Source organism: Leucoraja erinacea, chromosome 4 (assembly GCF_028641065.1).
Source record: "Leucoraja erinacea ecotype New England chromosome 4, Leri_hhj_1, whole genome shotgun sequence".
In the NCBI taxonomy this organism is placed as follows: domain Eukaryota; kingdom Metazoa; phylum Chordata; class Chondrichthyes; order Rajiformes; family Rajidae; genus Leucoraja; species Leucoraja erinaceus.
In genome coordinates this window covers 12,852,586-12,872,468 of record NC_073380.1, presented here as the reverse complement: position 1 = coordinate 12,872,468, position 19,883 = coordinate 12,852,586, and the positions used below count along the sequence as shown (strand labels likewise).

At 47.2% G+C, this 19,883-nt stretch overlaps 1 protein-coding gene across 1 annotated transcript in view; it reads right to left on the bottom strand.

Annotated features, from left to right (window-relative positions):
* Positions 1–1,919: 1,919 nt before the first annotated feature.
* Positions 1,920–19,883, bottom strand: part of si:dkey-22o22.2 (neural-cadherin) — a 354,455-nt gene continuing 336,491 nt past the window's right edge. Inside the window, 9 exon segments of the mRNA XM_055633687.1 lie at positions 1,920–3,760; positions 5,562–5,716; positions 7,661–7,914; positions 9,539–9,719; positions 10,807–11,071; positions 12,379–12,545; positions 14,049–14,229; positions 16,595–16,718; positions 18,505–18,632. Coding sequence (XP_055489662.1) covers positions 3,338–3,760; positions 5,562–5,716; positions 7,661–7,914; positions 9,539–9,719; positions 10,807–11,071; positions 12,379–12,545; positions 14,049–14,229; positions 16,595–16,718; positions 18,505–18,632 — 1,878 coding nt within the window. The 3' untranslated portion in view covers positions 1,920–3,337.

Here is a 19,883-nt window from a genome sequence, read left to right as displayed (position 1 = left end):
ATTGGGGCAATGTTTATAGCACATGGCCTTGAGTGTAAACTGTTGACTTAAGGGAACGGTTAGAAATTATATCCTCTGGACAAATGTTTCTGATTTGAAAGAAAGCCAAGATAAACAAGATGGATGCTGCCATTTGACCGCACTAATATCAATGCATAGAAATGACTATCAGTGATTTTGAAGACAGACACAAGAAGCTGGAGTAACTCAGCGGGTCAGACAGCATCTCTGGAGAAAAAGAACAGCTGACGTTTCGGGTCAAGACCCTTCATCAGACTGAGAGTCTGAAAGGGAAACGAGAGATATAGATCAAAGATCCTATAGGAAGATAGACCACTCCTTCTAAATGCAATGGGCTGACGTGTAGTACGCAATGGAGCGGAACGTGGGTCTTTTTTTCATCCATTGCAGTAAACCCGACCCAGACCAGACGTGTAATCAGCGTTGCGGGGGAACAGTTTGTGTTAATAAATTATAATTCTGAAAATGAGGAGAAGATTTTAACCAAATAACTTTTATTTTTACGAGGATGTTTCCGTAACCGGCTTCCGTCTCCGCACTAGTTATCTTTGCTCCGTTATGGGATCTTTGGTGCAGAGACAGAAGCCGGTTACGGAAATGGGGCCTAAAATTACCCACGAATTTGCCCATGACCGTACTACGTCTTTTTCGTCGAGTGATCTATCTTGCTCGCTATAGGATCTTTGATATATATGGTGATGTAGAGAGGTGTATAACAAATGAATGAAAGATATGCAGAAAAAAAACAACGGTAATTCTTAGCTGTGGGCTAGGTGAAAACGAGTTACAGACAATGAGACTCAACAAGATGACTGGTACGACACAATGTAAGTTCCAGTCATCCTTCATAATTTCAACTGCTTTCCATTCCACTAATGGGAAAAAATACTGCTTTTGTTCAATGATTAAGTTCAAGACAGGAATCCCATTCATTATTCCATGAGTGCAATTGTGTAATGATGTTTAGAAGTTCATGATGTTCTCTTTAGTTAGTAAATCTCAGCAATAGTGTATCAAATGTTCAGGCTGTCAGAGCACCGTGCAATGCCCTTTGATTATATCAAATCAACAATACCGCAGAATTCATTCTAATTCAATACAGAAGACATCCATGCAAAAAACAAAAAAATACATTGCAAAGAAATATTTAAACTGCTATAGTACAAAAATAATTTAGCATTTCAAAGAATACATTGCTCATTCTGACTCTCTGACAAAGCAATAGGGTTAAATGCACATAAACACAAGTTGATGGAGTTTAGAAAAATGAGGGGAGGACCTCATTGAAACTTACCGAATAGTGAAAGGCTTGGATAGAGTGGATGTGGAGAGGATGTTTCCACTAGTGGGAGAGACCAGGACCAGAGGTCACAGCCTCAGAATTAAAGAACATTGAAGCTAGATAGGGCTCTTTATGATAGTGGAGTCAGGGGATATGGGGAGAAGGCAGGAGAATGAGGTTAGGAGGGAGAGATAGATCAGCCATGATTGAATGGCGGAGTAGACTTGATGGGCCGAATGGCTTAATCCTGCTCCTATCACTAATGATCTTTAAGAATGGACTACAGTGTGTTGGATTACAAGTCATGGCTGACTCATGCTTTGTAAAAGAAAATTATGATTGCATTTCATGTTAAAAGCGTCTCGGCTCCGGCGATGTAGAGTAATCGCTTTACTCTTCATCAGGACGACAGATCGAACTTAAATGTCACAATTAGGGCAGCTAACACTGAAACAGTTTGCATTGTACCACTTTTTCACCAAAGGAATTAAAATTAATTGGAAGTAGACAAAAATGCTGGAGGAACTCAGTGGGTGAAGCAACATCTATGGGCAGAAGGAATAGGCGACGTTTCGGGTCGACCCGAAACGTCACCTATTCCTTCTGTCCATAGATGCTGCCTCACCCACTGAGTTCCTCCAGCATTTTTGTCTACCTTCGATCTTTCCAGCATCTGCAGTTCTTTCTTAAAAATTAATTGGAAGATCAGTTGTCTTGAGATCATTCTTCACAGCTTGTACAGTATGACACTGTGTAAACGATCACTGGCTGCTATCCAACCCTATCGCAACCAAAATTAACTCTATGGTCACTTTATACCTTCCTTGCTTCATTATTACTGTCTGGAAGCCAGCAGACCAGCAAAACTGTGAATGCCCCATTGTAAAGCCGAAGTGAATGCAGAAATTAAGTCTGCACAACTAGTCTCTCAGATCTGCACGACTGGCTCAGAGCATTTGAATACAGTGCAGACATAAGGACAGGCACAAAGTGCTGGAGTAATTCAGTGGGTCAGGGAACATCTCTGGAGGAAAAGGAATAGGTGACGTTTCAGGTCGGGACCCTTCTTCAGACTCTTCTTCGGATCCCGACCCAGAACATCACCTATTCCTTTTTCTCAAGAGATGCTGCTTGACCTGCTGAGTTACTCCAGCACTTTGCGTCTATCCTTGGTATAAACCAACATCTTTGCTTCTGCAGTGAATACTGTTGTTTCCTCAATGATTTACCTCAAAAGAGGCATAATTTGCAGTTTGCCCCCTGCTCTTCGGCACATTCTCATGGTTATTTTGGTAGATTACTAAACTGGATCACATGTTTAAGAAGGAACTGCAGATGCTGGAAAAATCGAAGGTAGATAAAAATGCTGGAGAAACTCAGTGGACGAGGCAGCATCTATGGAGCGAAGGAATAGGCGACGTTTCGAGTCTATCAGAAGCAAAGATACTAGAGGAGCAAGATAGACCACTCCTACGAAATCCAATGGACTGACGTGTAGTACGCAACGGTACGTCACTTCCGCCATTTGAGGAATAAGACCCCGACCTCCGTTATGCCTCTTGCAATTTAATCCACGTCAGTCCATTGGATTTAGCAGTTTATCTTGGTCTATCTTAGCCTTCTTTGATAGTCCATTATGATCTTTGTTTATAATAAATAAGGTGCTTCTTTTTTTTTAATTAAAAAGGGAAACTGCATTTATCTTTGATCACAAGGGTCTTGACCCGAAACGTCACCTATTTCCTTCGCTCCACAGATGCTGCCTCACCCGCTGAGTTTCTCCAGCATTTTTATCAAACTGGATCACATTGTCATTTACATATTTTGATTGATCTTTACCCCGTCAAAGTGAGAACAGGGTGGAAGTTGGTAGGCATGAGTAATGAGTTATCAAAATTAATTTCCGGGTTTGTTTTGATTCTCAACGTCTTTGATTATTTAAACAAACATCTGGAAAGTGAGCGAGATGATCGCTAAATGATCTTGCCAATAATTTCTCATTTTGGATTTTCAACACGATTTTGCGGGCCCTTTCTATTTCTGCAGGCCATCGTTCTGTTTCTGGGCACAGAAATCCTTCAGTCTGTCGAACTTGACGCCCCAGTTGCCGAGATAGTCGGGGCTCAAGTCCTCGTCTGCGTTCAACGTGCCCACCGTGCTCAGGCTCCCCGCGGGCGACCCCCGCCCCTCGAAGCAGTAAATGTGGACCGTGTCCTCCGGAAGGGCCCTCAGGTCGTGGTCTGCGTCCCAGATAATCTGCGACACGTAGTTCTTGAAGTCCGGGCCGCCAGATTGCAGGGGTTCCGAAAAAATCACGTTTGGGTGAGTCCTCTTGTTGAGCAGCGTCTCTTCCGGAGAATCAGTGGAGCCTCTCACCTGAGCGGCACTTGTTGTGGACGAGGACTGACTCAGACTCGCACGCAAAGGTTTCTTCAGTTCACTGATGTCGTAGCCGTTCTAGGAGAGATTTAAAAAGCGTCACGAACTACATTAGAGTCATAGAGTGATACAGCGTGGAAACAGGCCCTTCGGCCCAACTCGCCCAGACCGGCCAACAGGTCCCAGCTGCACTAGTCCCACCTGCCCATGTTCATGCCCATATCCCTCCAAACCTGCCCTATCCATGTACCTGTCTAACTATCTCTTAAACATTGCAAAAGTACCTGCCTCAACTACTTCCTCTGGCCCCTCAGATTCCTATTAAATCTTTTCCCCTTCACCTTGAACCTATGTCCTCCGTTCCTCGATTCACCTACTCTAGGCAAGAGACTCTGTGCATCTACCCAATCTATTCCTCTCATGATTTTATACACCTCTATAAGACCACCTCGCATCCTCCTGCACTCCAAGGAATAGAGACCCAGTCTACTCAACCTCTCCCTATAACTCAGACCCCCTAGCCCTGGCAACATCCTTGTAAATCTTCTCTGTACCTTTCCAGCTTGACAACATCTTTCCGATAACATGGTGCCCAGAACTGAACACAATAATCTAAATGTGGCCTCACCAACGTCTTATACACCTGCAACATGACCTCTCAACCTTTATACTCAATACTCTGACTGTTGAAGGCCAATGTGCCAAAAGCCTTTTGACCACCTTATCTACCTGCGACTGCACCTCCACCAATGTGAGATTCAAACAGTAGAAAAGGTCATGTAGCATTTATTTCGAGAGGACTAGAATATAAAAACAAGGATGGAATGCTGAGGCTTCATAAGGGAATGGTCAGATGGCATTTAGTTTAGTTTAGTTTACGAGTTTAGTTTGGACTATTGTCAGGTGTACCGAGGTACAGTGAAAAGCTTTCTTGCGTGCTAACCAGTCAGCGGAAAAACAATCCATGATTACAATCTAGCCACCGACAGTGTACAGATGCATGATAAAGGGAATAACATGAATAATATTTTGTGCATGTGGAGCATTGTGAACTGTTTTGGGCCCCATATCTGAGGAAGGAATGTGCTGGAGTTGGAGAGGGTATGAGCAGCTTTATGAGAACGATCCCACAAATGATTGGGTTAACATATCATGAGTGTTTGACGGCACTGGGCCTGTCCTCGCTGGAGTTTAGAAGGATGAGCGGGGACCTCATTGAACCTTACAAAAGGCCTGTATGGTGTGGATGTGGAGAGGATGTTTCCACCAGTGCAAGAGCCCAGGACCAGAGGCCACAGCCTCAGAATAAAATGACGTACCTTTAGAAAAGAGACGAGGAGAAATTTATTTAGTCAGATGGTAGTGAATCTGTGGAATTCTTGCCACTGAAGGCTGTGGAGGCCGTCAAGGGATATTTTTAAGGAGGAGATTCTTGATTAGTATGGGTGTCAGGAGTTATGGGCGGAAGGCAGGAGAATGGGGTTGAGAGGAAATGGTAGATTAGCCATGATTGAATTAGCTAAAGTTGTCCCTAGTGTGTAGGAGGATAGAGCTAGTGTACGGGGTGACCGCTGGATGGCATGGACTTGGTGGGCCGAAGAGCCTGTTTCCACGGGGTTGGAAGCTAAACCAACATTGCTTTTGTTGTCACCTTCTCCCAGCTAACCAGGATCGATTCTACACTTTCCTTGATCCCCATCTCCTTTGATGTCTCGTTTTCACACACTTTACCCTTCCTTATCTCTGTGTCTCCCTCTCCCCTGAGTCTCAGTCTGAAGAAGGGTCTCGACCCGAAACGTCACCCATTCCTTCTCTCCAGAGATACTGCCTGTCCCGCTGAGTTACTCCAGCTTTTTGTGTCAGCCTCGCATAGGGATACCTGGTCCTGCTCTCCGCCTCCTTCCTCGTCGTAGTTGAGGATGTTTTCCCGTACATCCTCCCAGCTCTCTCGCTCGACAGGAATGTGGTAAACTCCTCCTTTCTGGAACTTGGCTTTTCCACACGCACCCCAGACGCTGACGCCGATCGCCAGAACTGCAACATCAGAAGATACGAGAGGGTTTCAGTCTCAACTTATCTCGAATCTCAGAAAATCAGCTGTATTTCGAGAATCAGGGGTGTTTGATTGTCAACGGAACAATGAAATTCATACTTGTTGCAGCCGAACAGGTCTGTAAACACATTGTAACAGTGCGGAAATATGCCCTTCGGCCCATCGAGTCCGTGTCGACCAGCGATCTCCGTACCCTAGCGCTATCCTACACACTGGAGACAAACTTACAATTTTTACCGAAGCCAATTAAGCTGCAAACCTGTACGTCTTTGGAATGTGGGAGGAAACAGGAATTCCCGGAGAAAGCCCACGCGGTCACAGGGAGAACGAACAAACTCCGTTCGGGCAGCACCCGAAGCCAGGATCGAACTCTAACACCACCCGCGCCACTGTGTTCTATGAGGAGAGATTGATGGGGGGTGGCGGGGACAAGGAAGGAAAAAGGAGGAGGAGGAGGCCGAGGGCTGAGGGATGGGAGGAGACAGCCCGAGGGCTGAGGAAGGGGAGGAGACAGCAAGGGCTAACAAAATTGGGAGAATTCAATGTTCATGCCCGCAGGATACAGACTCCCCATGCGGAATATGAGGTGCTGGTTCCGGTGTTGCTCACTCTGGCCATGGAGGAGACCCAGGACAGAGAGGTCAGACAGGGAATGGGAGGGGGAGTTGAAGTGCTGAGCCACTGAAGAAGGTCTGAAGAAGGGTTTTGGCCCGAAACGTTGCCTATTTCCTTCGCTCCATAGATGCTGCTGCACCCGCTGAGTTTCTCCAGCATTTTTGTGTACCACTGTGTTCTATGGTCATTTGTATTAAATCTGTCTTCCATCATAGATGGGCTAGATAATTTCAAACATCATAATTTAATCAATTTCTGAAAAGTTTAATCAAACGGAAGCAGGGGAGGAGCAAATATCCTCGGTGAAGACGGGTCAGAGAGCTTGGCAAGCGTAGGAAGGAACTGCAGATGCTGGTTTAAACTAAAGAGAGATACAAAAAGCTGGAGTAACTCAGCGGGTCGGACAGTATCTCTGGAGAATAGGTGCCGTTTCGGGTCGCGACCTAACTCAAGTCTGAAGAAGGGTCGCAACCTGAAATGTCACCTTGCAGCGACACCTAGTGGTGGCTTGTGCAAGTGCGTGACCACGGGTGTGAGTTTGCGGGGCTTTTCTCCTCAGTCGACAGCGCTCGTCCCGATAGCAGGAGCTATTATACAGTTGGCTGACTCTGCACATGGTTTTCCGAGTACTCTAACTCGTTTGTTGATCCACGATAAAAATTGTTTCCCTCAACCTGCCTGTCTCGCCAAAACCTATTCCTGTTCCCCAGAGATGCTGCCTGACCCGCTGAGTTACTCCAGCTTTTTGTGTCTACCTTCGATTTAAACCAGCATCTGCAGTTTGGCCCACCGAGTCCACACTGACCAGCGATCCCCGCACACTAACACTATCCTACACACACTAGGGACAATTTACATTTACACCAAGACAATTAACCTACAAACCTGTACGTCTTTGGAGTGCGGGAAGAAACCGAAGATCTCGGAGAAAACCCACACGGTCGCGGAGCGAACGTACAAACTCCCTACAGACAGCACCCGTAGTCAGGATCGAACCAGGGTCTCCGGCGCTGCAAGAGCTGTCAGGCAGCAACTCTACCGCTGCTCCACCGTGGTTGCGGTGTTCTCATTGACCAGAGATCCCCACACACGAACACTGCCATACTCACACAATTTATAATTTTTACCGAGTGTGGGGGGAAACAGGAAACCCCAGAAAAAACCCACGCAGGTCACGGGTCTGAACGCGCAAACTCCGTGCAGACAGCAGCGATAGTCGGGATCGAACCCCGGTCCCTTGCACTGTAAGGCAGCAACTCTACCGCTACGCCACCGTGCAGCCCTGTATGGGCAATATATTAAAGCAGTACCTATTAAGAGGATGAGGCAGATGCTGATGGACAAGATGGAGGTGATGTTCAGCCCTGCTGGGATTCCCAATGTCACCATGCTGGTCTCACAACGCTGCCCTCTGTATCCTTCTGCACAGCGGCAGACAAACTGCTGGGCTGTTTGGGTGACGCATGTGCCTCCGTTGTGACATGTCCATGGCCCACAAGGTGACATTGTACAGCCCTCCAGACCAGTATCATTACTCCGCACTGACACCTGCCCCGCTGGACACCTGCGTTTTAGAGATCGGAACAAAAACAGGAAGCTGTCAGAATGGAATTAAGAGGTACTATCATAATGTTTGAGAGACATTTGGACGGATGTATGAATAGTTTGAAGAAGGGTCTTGACCCAAAACATCACGTATTTCCCCAGAGATGCTGCCCGACCCGCTGAGTTACTCCAGCTTTTTGTGCCTGTCTTCGGTTTAAACTAGCATCTGCAGTTCCTTCCAACATGTGAATGGTTTAGTTTAGTTTAGAGATTCAATAGACAATAGGTGCAGGAGTAGGCCATTCGGCCCTTCGTGCCAGCACCGCCATTCAATGTGATCATGGCTGATCATCCCCAATCAGTACCCCGTTCCTGCCTTCTCCCCATATCCCCTGACCGCTATTTTTAAGAGCCCTATCCAGCTCTCTCTTGAAAGTATCCAGGGAACCCGCTTCCACCGCCCTCTGAGGCAGAGAATTCCACAGACTCACCACTTTCTGTGAGAAAAAGTGTTTCCTCATCTCCGTTCTAAATGGCTTTCTCCTTATTCTTAAACTGTGGCCCCTGGTTCTGGACTCCCCCAACATCGGGAACATGTTTCCTGCCTCTAGCGTGTCCAAGCCCTTAACAATCTTTTATGTTTCAATAAGATTCCCTCTCATCCTTCTAAACTCCAGAGTATACAAGCCCAGCCGCTCCATTCTCTCAGCATATGACAGTCCCGCCATCCCGGGAATTAACCTTGTAAACCTACGCTGCACTTCCTCAATAGCAATAAAGTCCTTCCTCAAATTATGGGACCAAAACTGCACACAATACTCCAAGTGTGGTCTCACTAGGGCTCTGTGCAACTGCAGAAGGACCTCTTTGCTCTTATATTCGATTCCTCATGTTATAAAGGCCAACATGCCATTCGCTTTCTTCACTGCCTGCTGTACCTGCATGCTTACTTTCATAGACTGATGTACAAGGACCCCCAGATCCTGTTGTACTTCCACTTTTCCCAACTTGACACCATTTGGATAGTAATCTGCCTTCCTGTTTTTGCTACCAAAGTGGATAACCTCACATTTATCCGCATTAAACTTCAGTGCGGAAACAGGCCCTTTAGCCCACCGAGTCCGCGTTGACTAGCGAACCTGGACATTAGCCCTATCCTACACATGCTTGGAACATTTTACAATTTTACCAAGCCAATGAGCCTACAACAAGTACGGCCTTCAGAGTGGGGGAGGAAACCGGAGCACCCGGAGAAAATCCACGTGGTCACAGGGAGAACAGACAAACTCCGTAGATCGTCGGGATGAACCTGCCCCCCTTGCGGCCGGAGCTCTGGAGCCGGCAGATCCGTTCCCATCGCCGACTTCTGAGGCCGGACTTTGCGAGGGGCCCGGCGGCCTAGGCTGACGATCAGCCATGATCATATTGAATGGCAGGGCTGGCTTGAAGGGCCTGCACCTATTGTCTATTGTCTATTGTTCCAGCACCGTTGGACTCTTCTTGGAGGCTGGGACCTCAAAAAGAATTTCACCATTGACCTCCGTTGGTCTGGCAAAACGGATAATCCTGAAGGGCTCCGGAAACCAATGGTGCCGGAGAGTGAGTGGGGGGCCTGTATTAATGAAGTGTTAACAATCACTTACCTGCACTCATATTTTCTCCACAAATCTACACAATAAAAGGGGGTAGAACAGGGTCTGCTGCTGCAGACATTTGAAAGGCAGCCATTTGTTACACCCCTTCGATCAAGAGTTGCAGTTAACATTGTATTCCTTCCATCCATTGGTAATAGATGACCATTTAATCGAACGTCACTCATGCAGCCTAAATACAAGCAAAGAAAAAGCAGTTTAACTCCGGCACCTCTATTCTCACTTGGTCTTTTCACAAAATTAGATATTTTTGATAGAAAGTTTGTTTAGACTCGACTTTAAAGATAAGGCATGGAAACAGGCTCTTCGGCCCACTGAATCCGTACCGACTAGCGATCTGCCGTACACTAGCACTATCCTACACTCTAGGGACAATTTACAGAAGCCAATTTCTTGATTAGTACGGGTGTCAGGGGTTATGGGAAGAAGACAGGAGAATGGGGTCGAAAGGGAAAGATAGATCAGCCATGAGTGAATGGTGGAGTAGACTTGATGGGCCAAATGGCCTATTTCTGCTCCAATCACTTCTGACATGAAGATACAGAATGGACCAAACGTCGAAGGCTGAGGTGATCTCTCATAGGATATGAAATTGTGAACGACAAATGGCCTGATTTTGCCCTGATAATTTATGAACTTATTAATGTACAAATCCGTATGTCTTTGGGATGTGGGAAAAAATGTGTTATGTATCATGTGATAGGAGCAAAATGTGTTTGGGTTAGGTTTAGGGTCCATTCGGCCCATCAAGTCTACCCCGCCAATCAATCGTGGCTGATCCATCTCTCCCTCCTAACCTCATTCTCCTGCCTTCTCCCCATAATCCCTGACACCCGTACTAATCAAGAATCTATCTATCTCTGCCTTAAAAATATCCACTGACTTGGCCTCCACAGCCTTCAGTGGCAAATAATTCCACAGATTCACCACCCTCTGACTAAATAAATTTCTCCTCATCTCCTTCCTAAACGAACGTCCTTTAATTCTGAGGCTATGACCTCTAGTCCTAGACTCTTCCATCCTCCTGTACCTCCACTCTATTCAGGCCTTTCACTATTCGGTAAGTTTCACTGAGGTCCCCCCTCATTCTTCTAAACTCCATCAACTTGTGCTCTTGTGCATTTAAAGCCATTGTTTCTCAGAAAGTCAGAATGAGCAATGTTCCCTTTGAAACGCTCAGTTACTTTTGTACGACAGCAGTTTAAATATTTTCGCCGCAAAGTATAAATTTTTTTGCACGGTTATCCTCCGCATCACACCTTGAAAGTCACCAGGCGAAACCTCGTGAAGGCTCTTTCCCAAAACCAGGCTGGGAGCGTCCGTCAGGATTTCCCGGTGGGTTCCCAGTGGAGACGTCACCTCCAGGCCTCCTCCCCCACTGTTGAGACGCAGCGTGAATTCATTGTCGTAGCGCTCCATGTTGGCCAGGGTCCACTGTCCACTATCCACACGTAATGTCTGCACCTTCAGTGAATGCTCCTCATCACCGAGGTTAACTCGGATGCCAAAATACCCACTGGCAATCTAGTTCACACAAGGAAATTAAATTAGGAGCAGAGAACATAATATGACTTAAAACATTAAAGTATTAAAACAATATTACTTAAAGCCCTGTCCCACGGTGCGAGTTCATTCCAAGAGCTCTCCCGAGTTTAAAAAAAAAGCAAACTCGTGGTAAGCACGGAGAATGAGCGTAGCGGGTACGTCGGAGCTCGGGGACGTCTCTTAGCGGCTCATTACGCTAACGGCAGGTACTCGGGAAGACTCGCTAACGGCAGGTAAGCTCGGGAAGACTCGTGAAGATTTTTCAACATGTTGGAAAATGTCCACGAGAGCCCCGAGTACCGACGAGTGGCCATTACCGTAAATCTCCGAGTTCGAATCAGGGCAAACTCGGGAGAGGTCTTGGAATGAACTCGTACCGTGGGACAGGGCTATACACGACTTAAAGAGCAAGGGAAACCTGAGGTGAAATTTTCGTGGTCAGATACATGACCATTTTTCTATGTCCCTTTATCCACTCATATACTGTATACTTAGTTTAGTTTAGGGATACAGTGAGGAAAAAGGCCCTTTGGCCCACAGAGTTCCAGACCGACCAGCGATCACCACACTCTAACACTATACCACACAATCTAGGGGCAATCTACAATTTTACCAAAGCCAATTAACCTTGAAACCTGTACTTCTTTGGAGTGTGGGAAAAAACCCTTTGCATGTCACGTGCAGGCAGCACCCGTAGTCAGGATCGAACCCGGGTCTCTGGCGCTGTCAGGCAGCAACTCTACTGCTGCGCCACCGTGCCACCCTAAGTCCTTTTGTGGACTTCATATATTGTGGCTTCACAGCAGACCACCTTAATCCCTGAACAATTGCATAACCATACTTGGACAATGATCAATATCCCAACACTCTCAGTGGAAGATTTTAATTGCAATCTCTGATAAATTGGTAATTCCCAAACCATCTACGTTTATTCTCCCCGCAGTGTGGACTCACGTTGGCGGGAACTGCTCCAGTACATCCAGCACGTGGGCCGACCGGACTTTGAATAATGACGCCAAAGATGGCGGCGACCGCATGCGTGATATTTGTGCAAGGGTAATATGTGCAGGTGTAATATCTGCAAAAATAATTCTACAGATGCTCCCCGATTTACGATGCTTTGACTTACGATATTTTCGATTTACGATGGGTTTATCGGAACGTAACCCCATCGTAGGTCGAGAAGCAGCTGTTCTGTGCAGTTTGCAGTTACAAATAAAGCACCATTGACTATTGATTATTGATTATTGAGTACATTTAGTACTGGGCAGGTTTTTGTGTGTCACCTCCAGTATGATGTATTCGCTGGTGTCCTTGGACGTGAGGGTGAAGAGGGAAGCGTTGGCACTGTGGGTACGGAACATCAGCTGCACCTGTGTCCTGCGGGCACTCAGAGCCCCTTTCTGCTGGTACTGAATCACGCTGTCCTTCCCAAATGACCATTCAGGCAGAGCTACGGGCGAAACAGAAGGTGGCATTAAACAATAGACAATAGACAATAGGTGCAGGAGTAGGCCATTCAGCCCTTCAAGCCAGCACCGCCATTCAATGTGATCATGGCTGATCATCCACAATCAGTACTCCGTTCCTGCCTTCTCCCCATATCCCCTGACTCCGCTATCTTTAAGAGCCCTATCTAACTCTCCCTTGAAAGCATCCAGAGAACCGGCCTCCACCGCCCTCCGAGGCAGAGAATTCCACAGATTCACAACCCTCTGGGTGAAAAAGTTTTTCCTCATCTCCGTTCTAAATGGCTTACCCCTTATTCTTAAACTGTGGCCCCTGGTTCAGGACTCCCCCAACATCGCGAACATGTTTCCTGCCTCTAGCGTGTCCAATCCCTTAATAATCTTATGTTTCAATAAGGTACTCGCTCATCCCTCTAAATTCCAGTGTATACAAGCCCAGTCGCTCCATTCTATCAACATATGACAGTCCCGCCATCCCGGGAATTAACCTGGTGAACCTACGCTGCACTCCCTCAATTGCAAGAATGTCCTTCCTCAAATTTGGAGACCAAAAGTGCACACAATACTCCAGGTGTGGTCTCATTAGGGCTCTATACAACTGCAGAAGGACCTCTTAACTCCTATACTCAACTACTCTTTTTATGAAGGCCAACATGCCATTCGCTTTCTTCACTGCCTGCTGTACCTGCATGCTTACTTTCGGTGCTTGATGAACAAGGACCCCCAGATCCCGTTGTACTTCCCCTTTTCCCAACTTGAATCTTGAAACATGAAGCCATGAAACATTCAGCAGGACAACACAAGACAAAGAATTGAAAGATAAAACCTTTTCAAAAGTTCATGGGTTATCAGCCCATCAAGACTACTCCGCCATTGATAAATACAATCAGATCAAGCTCCACTCCAGTAGATGGAGCAAAGGGGGAGATACAGAGTGCAGAATATAGTTCTCAGCATTGGAGGGCATCAGTTCCATAGACAGTCAAATGTCCGCAATAGAGGTGAATCAGACAGTACAGTAACTTATGGAAGGACTTGTACAGAACCTAATAACAGAGAGGAAGATTAATTTCCTCCTCTTGTCCCCTGAAAAACAGAGCACTCTTGTATAGAGTGGATGTGGAGAGGATGTTTCCACCAGTGGGAGAGTCTAGGACCAGAGGTCACAGCCTCAGAATTAAAGGACGTTCCTTTAGGAAGGAGATGAGAAGGAATTTCATTTGTCAGAGGGTGGTGAATCTGTGGAATTCTTTGCCACAGAAGGCTGTGGAAGCCAAGTCAGTGGATATTTTTAAGACAGAGATAGATAGATTCTTAATTAGTACGGGTGTCAGGGGTTATGGGGAGAAGACAGGAGAATGGGGTTAGGAGGGGAGAGATAGATCAGCCATGATTGAATGGCGGTGTAGACTTGATGGGCCGAATGGTCTGATTCTGCTCCTATTACATATGACCTGCTGACAATCCCCTTTAGGAGCGGCCGTTACCTTTCTCACACTTGTATCCAGTGTAGCCGGGTCTGCAGTCACAGCTGAACGATCCCCATTCTCCTAAACATTTTCCGTGGACACCACAGGAATACGTGCCGGCACTGTGACAGACTTCGTCAGTTGCCGCGCAGCCGGGACCACTGTCCACGAACTCTGCGGGATTCGCCAGGTCGTACACCTGGCACCAGAGACAAATCGCCAGTAAATGGTCTGCCCATGAGCATCTTCGAATTAAACACACATTTACACCTTTATGGTTTCAGTTTACTATTGTCACTTGTACCGAGGTATCGAGGGATGTGGGAAAAAAGCGGGAACAGGGTACTGATTTTGGACGATCAGCCATGATCATATGAAATGGCGGTGCTGGCTCGAATGTTAGGTTGGGGGGACTTCCTCCCCCCTGCCACGGGTACCATGTAATCACGTGTTACCTGCTCCATGGTCGGATAGTCGGCGACTAAACCGTCTCCCCCACCAGGTTTGCCAGGTGAGGAGGGGGCTGGGGACCCCCAGCAGGACCAAAAACAAGACCCGTCAAAGGGCGGATGAGCTCCTAGCGAGCCGATGGCCATCCACACTTCAGTACAAGTTGCGATCACTGTCGTACACGGCATCGTAAGCAATGATGATAAAGCACACACACACACACGCACCAACACCATACACTTCCAGCGGCGGAAGTCGGCAGGAACTGGAGGACAGAGACGTGTGGTGCGTCCGTCACCATTCCCGTTGGAAACTGGCACCACAGTGTCGCTAATGTTGTCAACGATGATGAATGAATGAATGAATGAATGGCTTGAAGGGCCGAATGGCCGACTCTTGCACGTATTTCTATGTTTCTTTGTTTCTAAAAGTGATGCAATGTGAAGGGCGGCACGGTGACTCAGCGGTGGAGTTGCTGGCTTACAGCGCCAGATATCCGGGTCTGATCCTGGTTACGTGCGCCTGTTTTTATGGGATTTCCACATTCTCCCCGTGACCTGCGTGGGCATTCTCATGGAGTTCCAGTTTCGTCCCACACTCTAATGACGAACAGGTTTGTGCTGGCCGGCGCGGACTCGATGGGCCAAAAGGACTGTTTTTGCACTGTATCTCTAAACTAAACTCAACACGAGGGGTTAGTCAATCGGGACAGAGATAACAACATTTTTCTTCATCCAGAGAATGAGTAAGCTTTGGAATTTGCTGCTTTACCTAACAATGTAGGCACGGTCCATCAAAGACAGAGATCGGGCGGCCACGGTGGGGCAGCGGTAGAGTTGCTGCCTTACAGCAAATGCAGCGCCGGAGACCCAAGTTCGATCCCGACTACGGGTGCTGTCTGTACGGAGTTTGTACGCTCTCCCCGTGACCTGCGTGAGTTTCCCCCAAGATCTTCGGTTTTCTCCCACACTCCAAACACGTACAGGTATGTTGGTTAATTGGCTTGGTATAAATGTAAAAAATGTTCTTAGTGGGTGTCGGATGGTGTTAATGTGCAGGGATCGCTGGTCGGCGCGGACCCGGTGGGCGCGAAGGGCCTGCTTATATTAATAAAGGTAAAGGGATATGGGGTTGATGCTGGAAGTTTAGGTTTATTATTGTCATGTGTACTGAGGTACAGTGACAAGCTTTGTTTTGCATGCTATCCAAACAGATCAGATAATACTGTACCTAAATACAATCTCATCACAAGTACAACAGGTAGAGCAAAGGAAAGGGGCAGAATACACCAAATATAGTTTAGTTGAGAAATACAGAGGAAACAGGCCCATCGTCAATCATGGCTGATCTATCTTTCCCTCAACCCCATTCTCCTGCCTTCTCCCCGTAACCCCCGACACCCGTACCAATCAAGAATCTGTCAATCGCCACCTTAAAAATATCCATTGATTTGGTCTCCACAGTTAGGGTTGCCAACTTTCTCACTCCCATATAAGGGAGAAAAGGTCAAAATACGGGACAAATTCCCGACGGCAATTTGTTGACGGACTGGGCCGTGGCTGGGTGAATGATGAGTTGGCCCGGGTGCTGGACCGCACACAAAGCCCAGCCGGCGGGCCAGCTGAGGAGTTTTGGCCCGGGCAGCAAAGTCCAGCACCCCATCCAACTCATGAACCGATGATCGGCCATGAGAAGGAGGGGTGGTGGTGGTGTCGGCGGTAAGCGAAGGTCTGGAGGTCGGACAGCTGGCCGGGCTGCCAACCGACGGGGCCTCGGGCGAGGCGCTGCTGCTGCTGCTGCACTCCATGGGCTGCACTACGTCGGGACGGGTGAGGCGGGGCCGGACACAGCGCTCCAACCCGACAGTCTCCTCGACCCGAGTAGTAGCGGTCAAATACGGGACAAGGGCGGTCCCGTACGGGACAAACTGATTTAGCCCCATATACGGGATGTCCCGGCTAATACGGGACAGTTGGCGACCCTATCCACAGCCTTCTGTGGTAACAAACAACTGCGTTGTCTGAATAATTAGCATCAACCTGAAAAGTTAACTCTGTCTCTCTCTCCACAGATGCTGCCTGATCGGCTGAGTCTTAGCAACACTTTCTGCTTACCTTGCTATCGATGTTTAGGTTCCTTACGCAGCCTGCGAACCCTGTGAAGTCCAGCTGGTCATGAAGATGTGGTTGGAACTTCTTAATTCCGCCCAGCTGAAGAGGTTGCTGGACATTTAAAAACCTGACAGAGATGAAAGGACAGCTCAAACCATAAACAAGAACAACATTGTGCCAGGTGGAACTGCAGATGACGGTTTATACCGAAGATAGACACAAAAATGCTGGAGTAACTCAACGGGGGACAAGCGGCATCTCTGGAGGGAAGGAATGGGTGATGTTTCGGGTCGAGGCCCCTCTTAAGACTGAGAGTCAGGGGAGAGATAGAATAGAGATATGGAGGGGTAAGGTGTGAAAACAACAGATCAAAGCAGACGATGGTCAAGGAAATGTAGAATGGTTCATTGTTGGCTGAGGGGAAGGGGACAATGAGGCATACAAGCAGTAAATTCTCCTGTCTTCTCCCCTTTAATCAGGAGGACAGTGAAACTAGTTGGAGGCCTAAGTTTGGGGCTACTTGAAGTTAAGAGAAATCAACATTCATACCGCTGGGTTGTAAGCATGAACAATATCATCCCTTCGATGGTAGGGAAGTCATTACTTGTGATGGACCGGGCAGTGTTCTGAATGGCCTAATTCTGCTCCTATGTCTAGTTCTTATGGCCTTATAGGGGTGGAAGATTGCAACCTTCACGTGGTCCGCCCTGTTTCGACGAATGCAATCAACCCAGCGTGCACAATCAAATAAGATCAAATAGAACAAGTTGTCCTACAACTTTAGGCTGTGCACGCCATACGCAAGAAGAAGAAGATGGTCTTATAGAGTGATACAGTGTGGAAACAGGCCCTTCGGCCCAACTTGTCCACACTGGCCAACATGTCAATCTACATTCCTACGTGCCTGCGCTTGGCCCATATCCCTCCAAACCTGTCCTGTTCATGTACCTGTCTAAATGTTTCTTGAACAATTATGACATTATCAGCCTCAACTGCCTCCTCTGGCAGCTCGTTCCATACACCCACCGCTCTGTGTGTGAAAGAGTTACCCCTCTGGTTCCTATTTAATCTCTCCTATAACATGGTGTCCAAAACTGAACACAATAGTCAAACTTTGGCCTCACCAACGTCTTATACAGCTGCCACATGACCTCCCAAGTTCAGAGAGATTCCGGTGTCAAAACGAAGAATACCGTGGCCACTCTGACATTGAATTGTACAAGGAATCATTTAAAAAAAGTGAGGGAATGTACGATCCAGGGGTGGTTGCTAACCTAAACACAGAATGTAGTGCTGCACGATGGCGCAGTGGTAGAGTTGCTCCCTTACAGCGCCAGAGACCCGGGTTCAATCCTGACTACAGGTGCTGCATGTACGGAGTTTGCACGCTCCCGCTGTGACCTTGTGGGTGCTTCTCCGGGTGCTCCGGTTTCCTCTCACATCCCAAAGATGTGCAGGTTTGTAGGTTAATCGGCTTCTGTGAATTGCCCCAGGCGTGGTGTGTCGGATAGAAGTAGTGTACGGGCGATCGATGGCATGGACCCAGTGGGCCGAAGGGCCTGTTTCCTTGCTGTATCTTAGTTTAGTTTAGCTTAGAGACACAGTGCGGAAACTGAGTCCACGCCGACCAGCGATCCCCGCATACCAACACTATCCTACACGCACTAGGGACAAATTACATTCATAGCAAGCCAATTGACCTACAAACCTGCACGTCTTTGGAGTGTGGGAGGAAACAGAAGACCTCGCAGAAAACCCACGCAGGCCACGGGGAGAACGGGCAAACTCCGTACAGACAGCACCCTTGGTCAGGATCGAACCTGTGTCTCTGGCGCTGTAAGGCGACAACTCTACCACCACGCTGCCCTATATCTAAACTAAACACATACGTTATACATTAAAATATTTGTTACCTTGCTTCCCCGGGAGTTTCCCCAGAAATTTCACACATGTTGCGGTCCATTTCTGAGGGGCCTTTGCCTGTGCCTTCCTTCTCATTCACAACAGCATTGTTGCAATGGTCAAGGATCATACTCACTCTCTGTAAATAAATGAAGATGTATTTGTATACCGTCGTACTGCATAATCCATAAGACGTCTATGAATTCAATTATCCAATACACTGAAGCATTGTAATAACAAGGAACTGTGGATGCCGGTATATATCAAAGTTATGGGCCAGTCCCACTTGGCAATTTTTTTGGCGACTGCCAGCGACCGTCATAGTCGTATCAGGTCGCTGAAAAACCGGCGACAACCTACGTCATCCTGTCGACAACCCACGACAGCACCCACGTCAGGAGAAGTCGAGCTACGCTCATTGGCGTCAAACCCACTGACGCCGAACATTTTTCGACATGTTGAAAATTTAACGGCGACCAGAAAGACGCTACCACTCTTTGCGCGACTGAGGAGACGACGCCCGGCGAACATGTGGCGACAAACTAGTCGCCTGTAGTTGCCTAAAAAATCGCCTAAGTGGGACAGGCCCATTAGACACAAAGTACTGGAGTAACTCAGCAGGGTCCGGCAACATCTCTGGAGTTTAGAAGGATGAGAGGGGATCTTATTGAAACATACAAAATTATTAAGGCTTTGGACACGCTAGGGGCAGGAAACATGGTCCTGATGTTGGGGGAGTCCAGAACCAGGGGCCACAGTTTAAGAATAAGGGGTAAGCCATTTAGAACAGAGACGAGGAAACACTTCTTCAAACAGAGAGTGGTGAGTCTGTGGAATTCTCTGCCTCGGAGGGCGGTGGAGGCGGGTTCTCTGGATACTTTCAAGAGAGAGCTAGATAGGGCTCTTAAAAATAGTGTAGTCAGGGGATATGGGGAGAAGGCAGGAATGGGGTACTGATTGGGGATGATCAGCCATGATCACATTGAATGGCGGTGCTGGCAAGAAGGGCCGAATGGCCTACTCCTGCACCTATTAACTAATAATAATAATAATAATAAACTTTATTTCGGACTCAAAGTCCAGACAAGGGACAACATTACATAAAAATACATTGCATATTAAATATCATAAAATACATATAAAATCTTAGTATATCACTTATAAAAGCATCATAAATTATATATTAAAAAAAACCACAATACATGAATTAAAATCCAGACTAAAAGAATGATCAATGTCCTACAACAAGACAACGATACCAGTGTCTCCACAACTGGGATTCGTAGCGTGTAGTGCTAATATTAAACCTTATGTTTGACAAGGCCACAATAATCACATTTTTAGAGTCATTTATCCTGCAAATGAATTTATACATGATTTCTTAGGATAG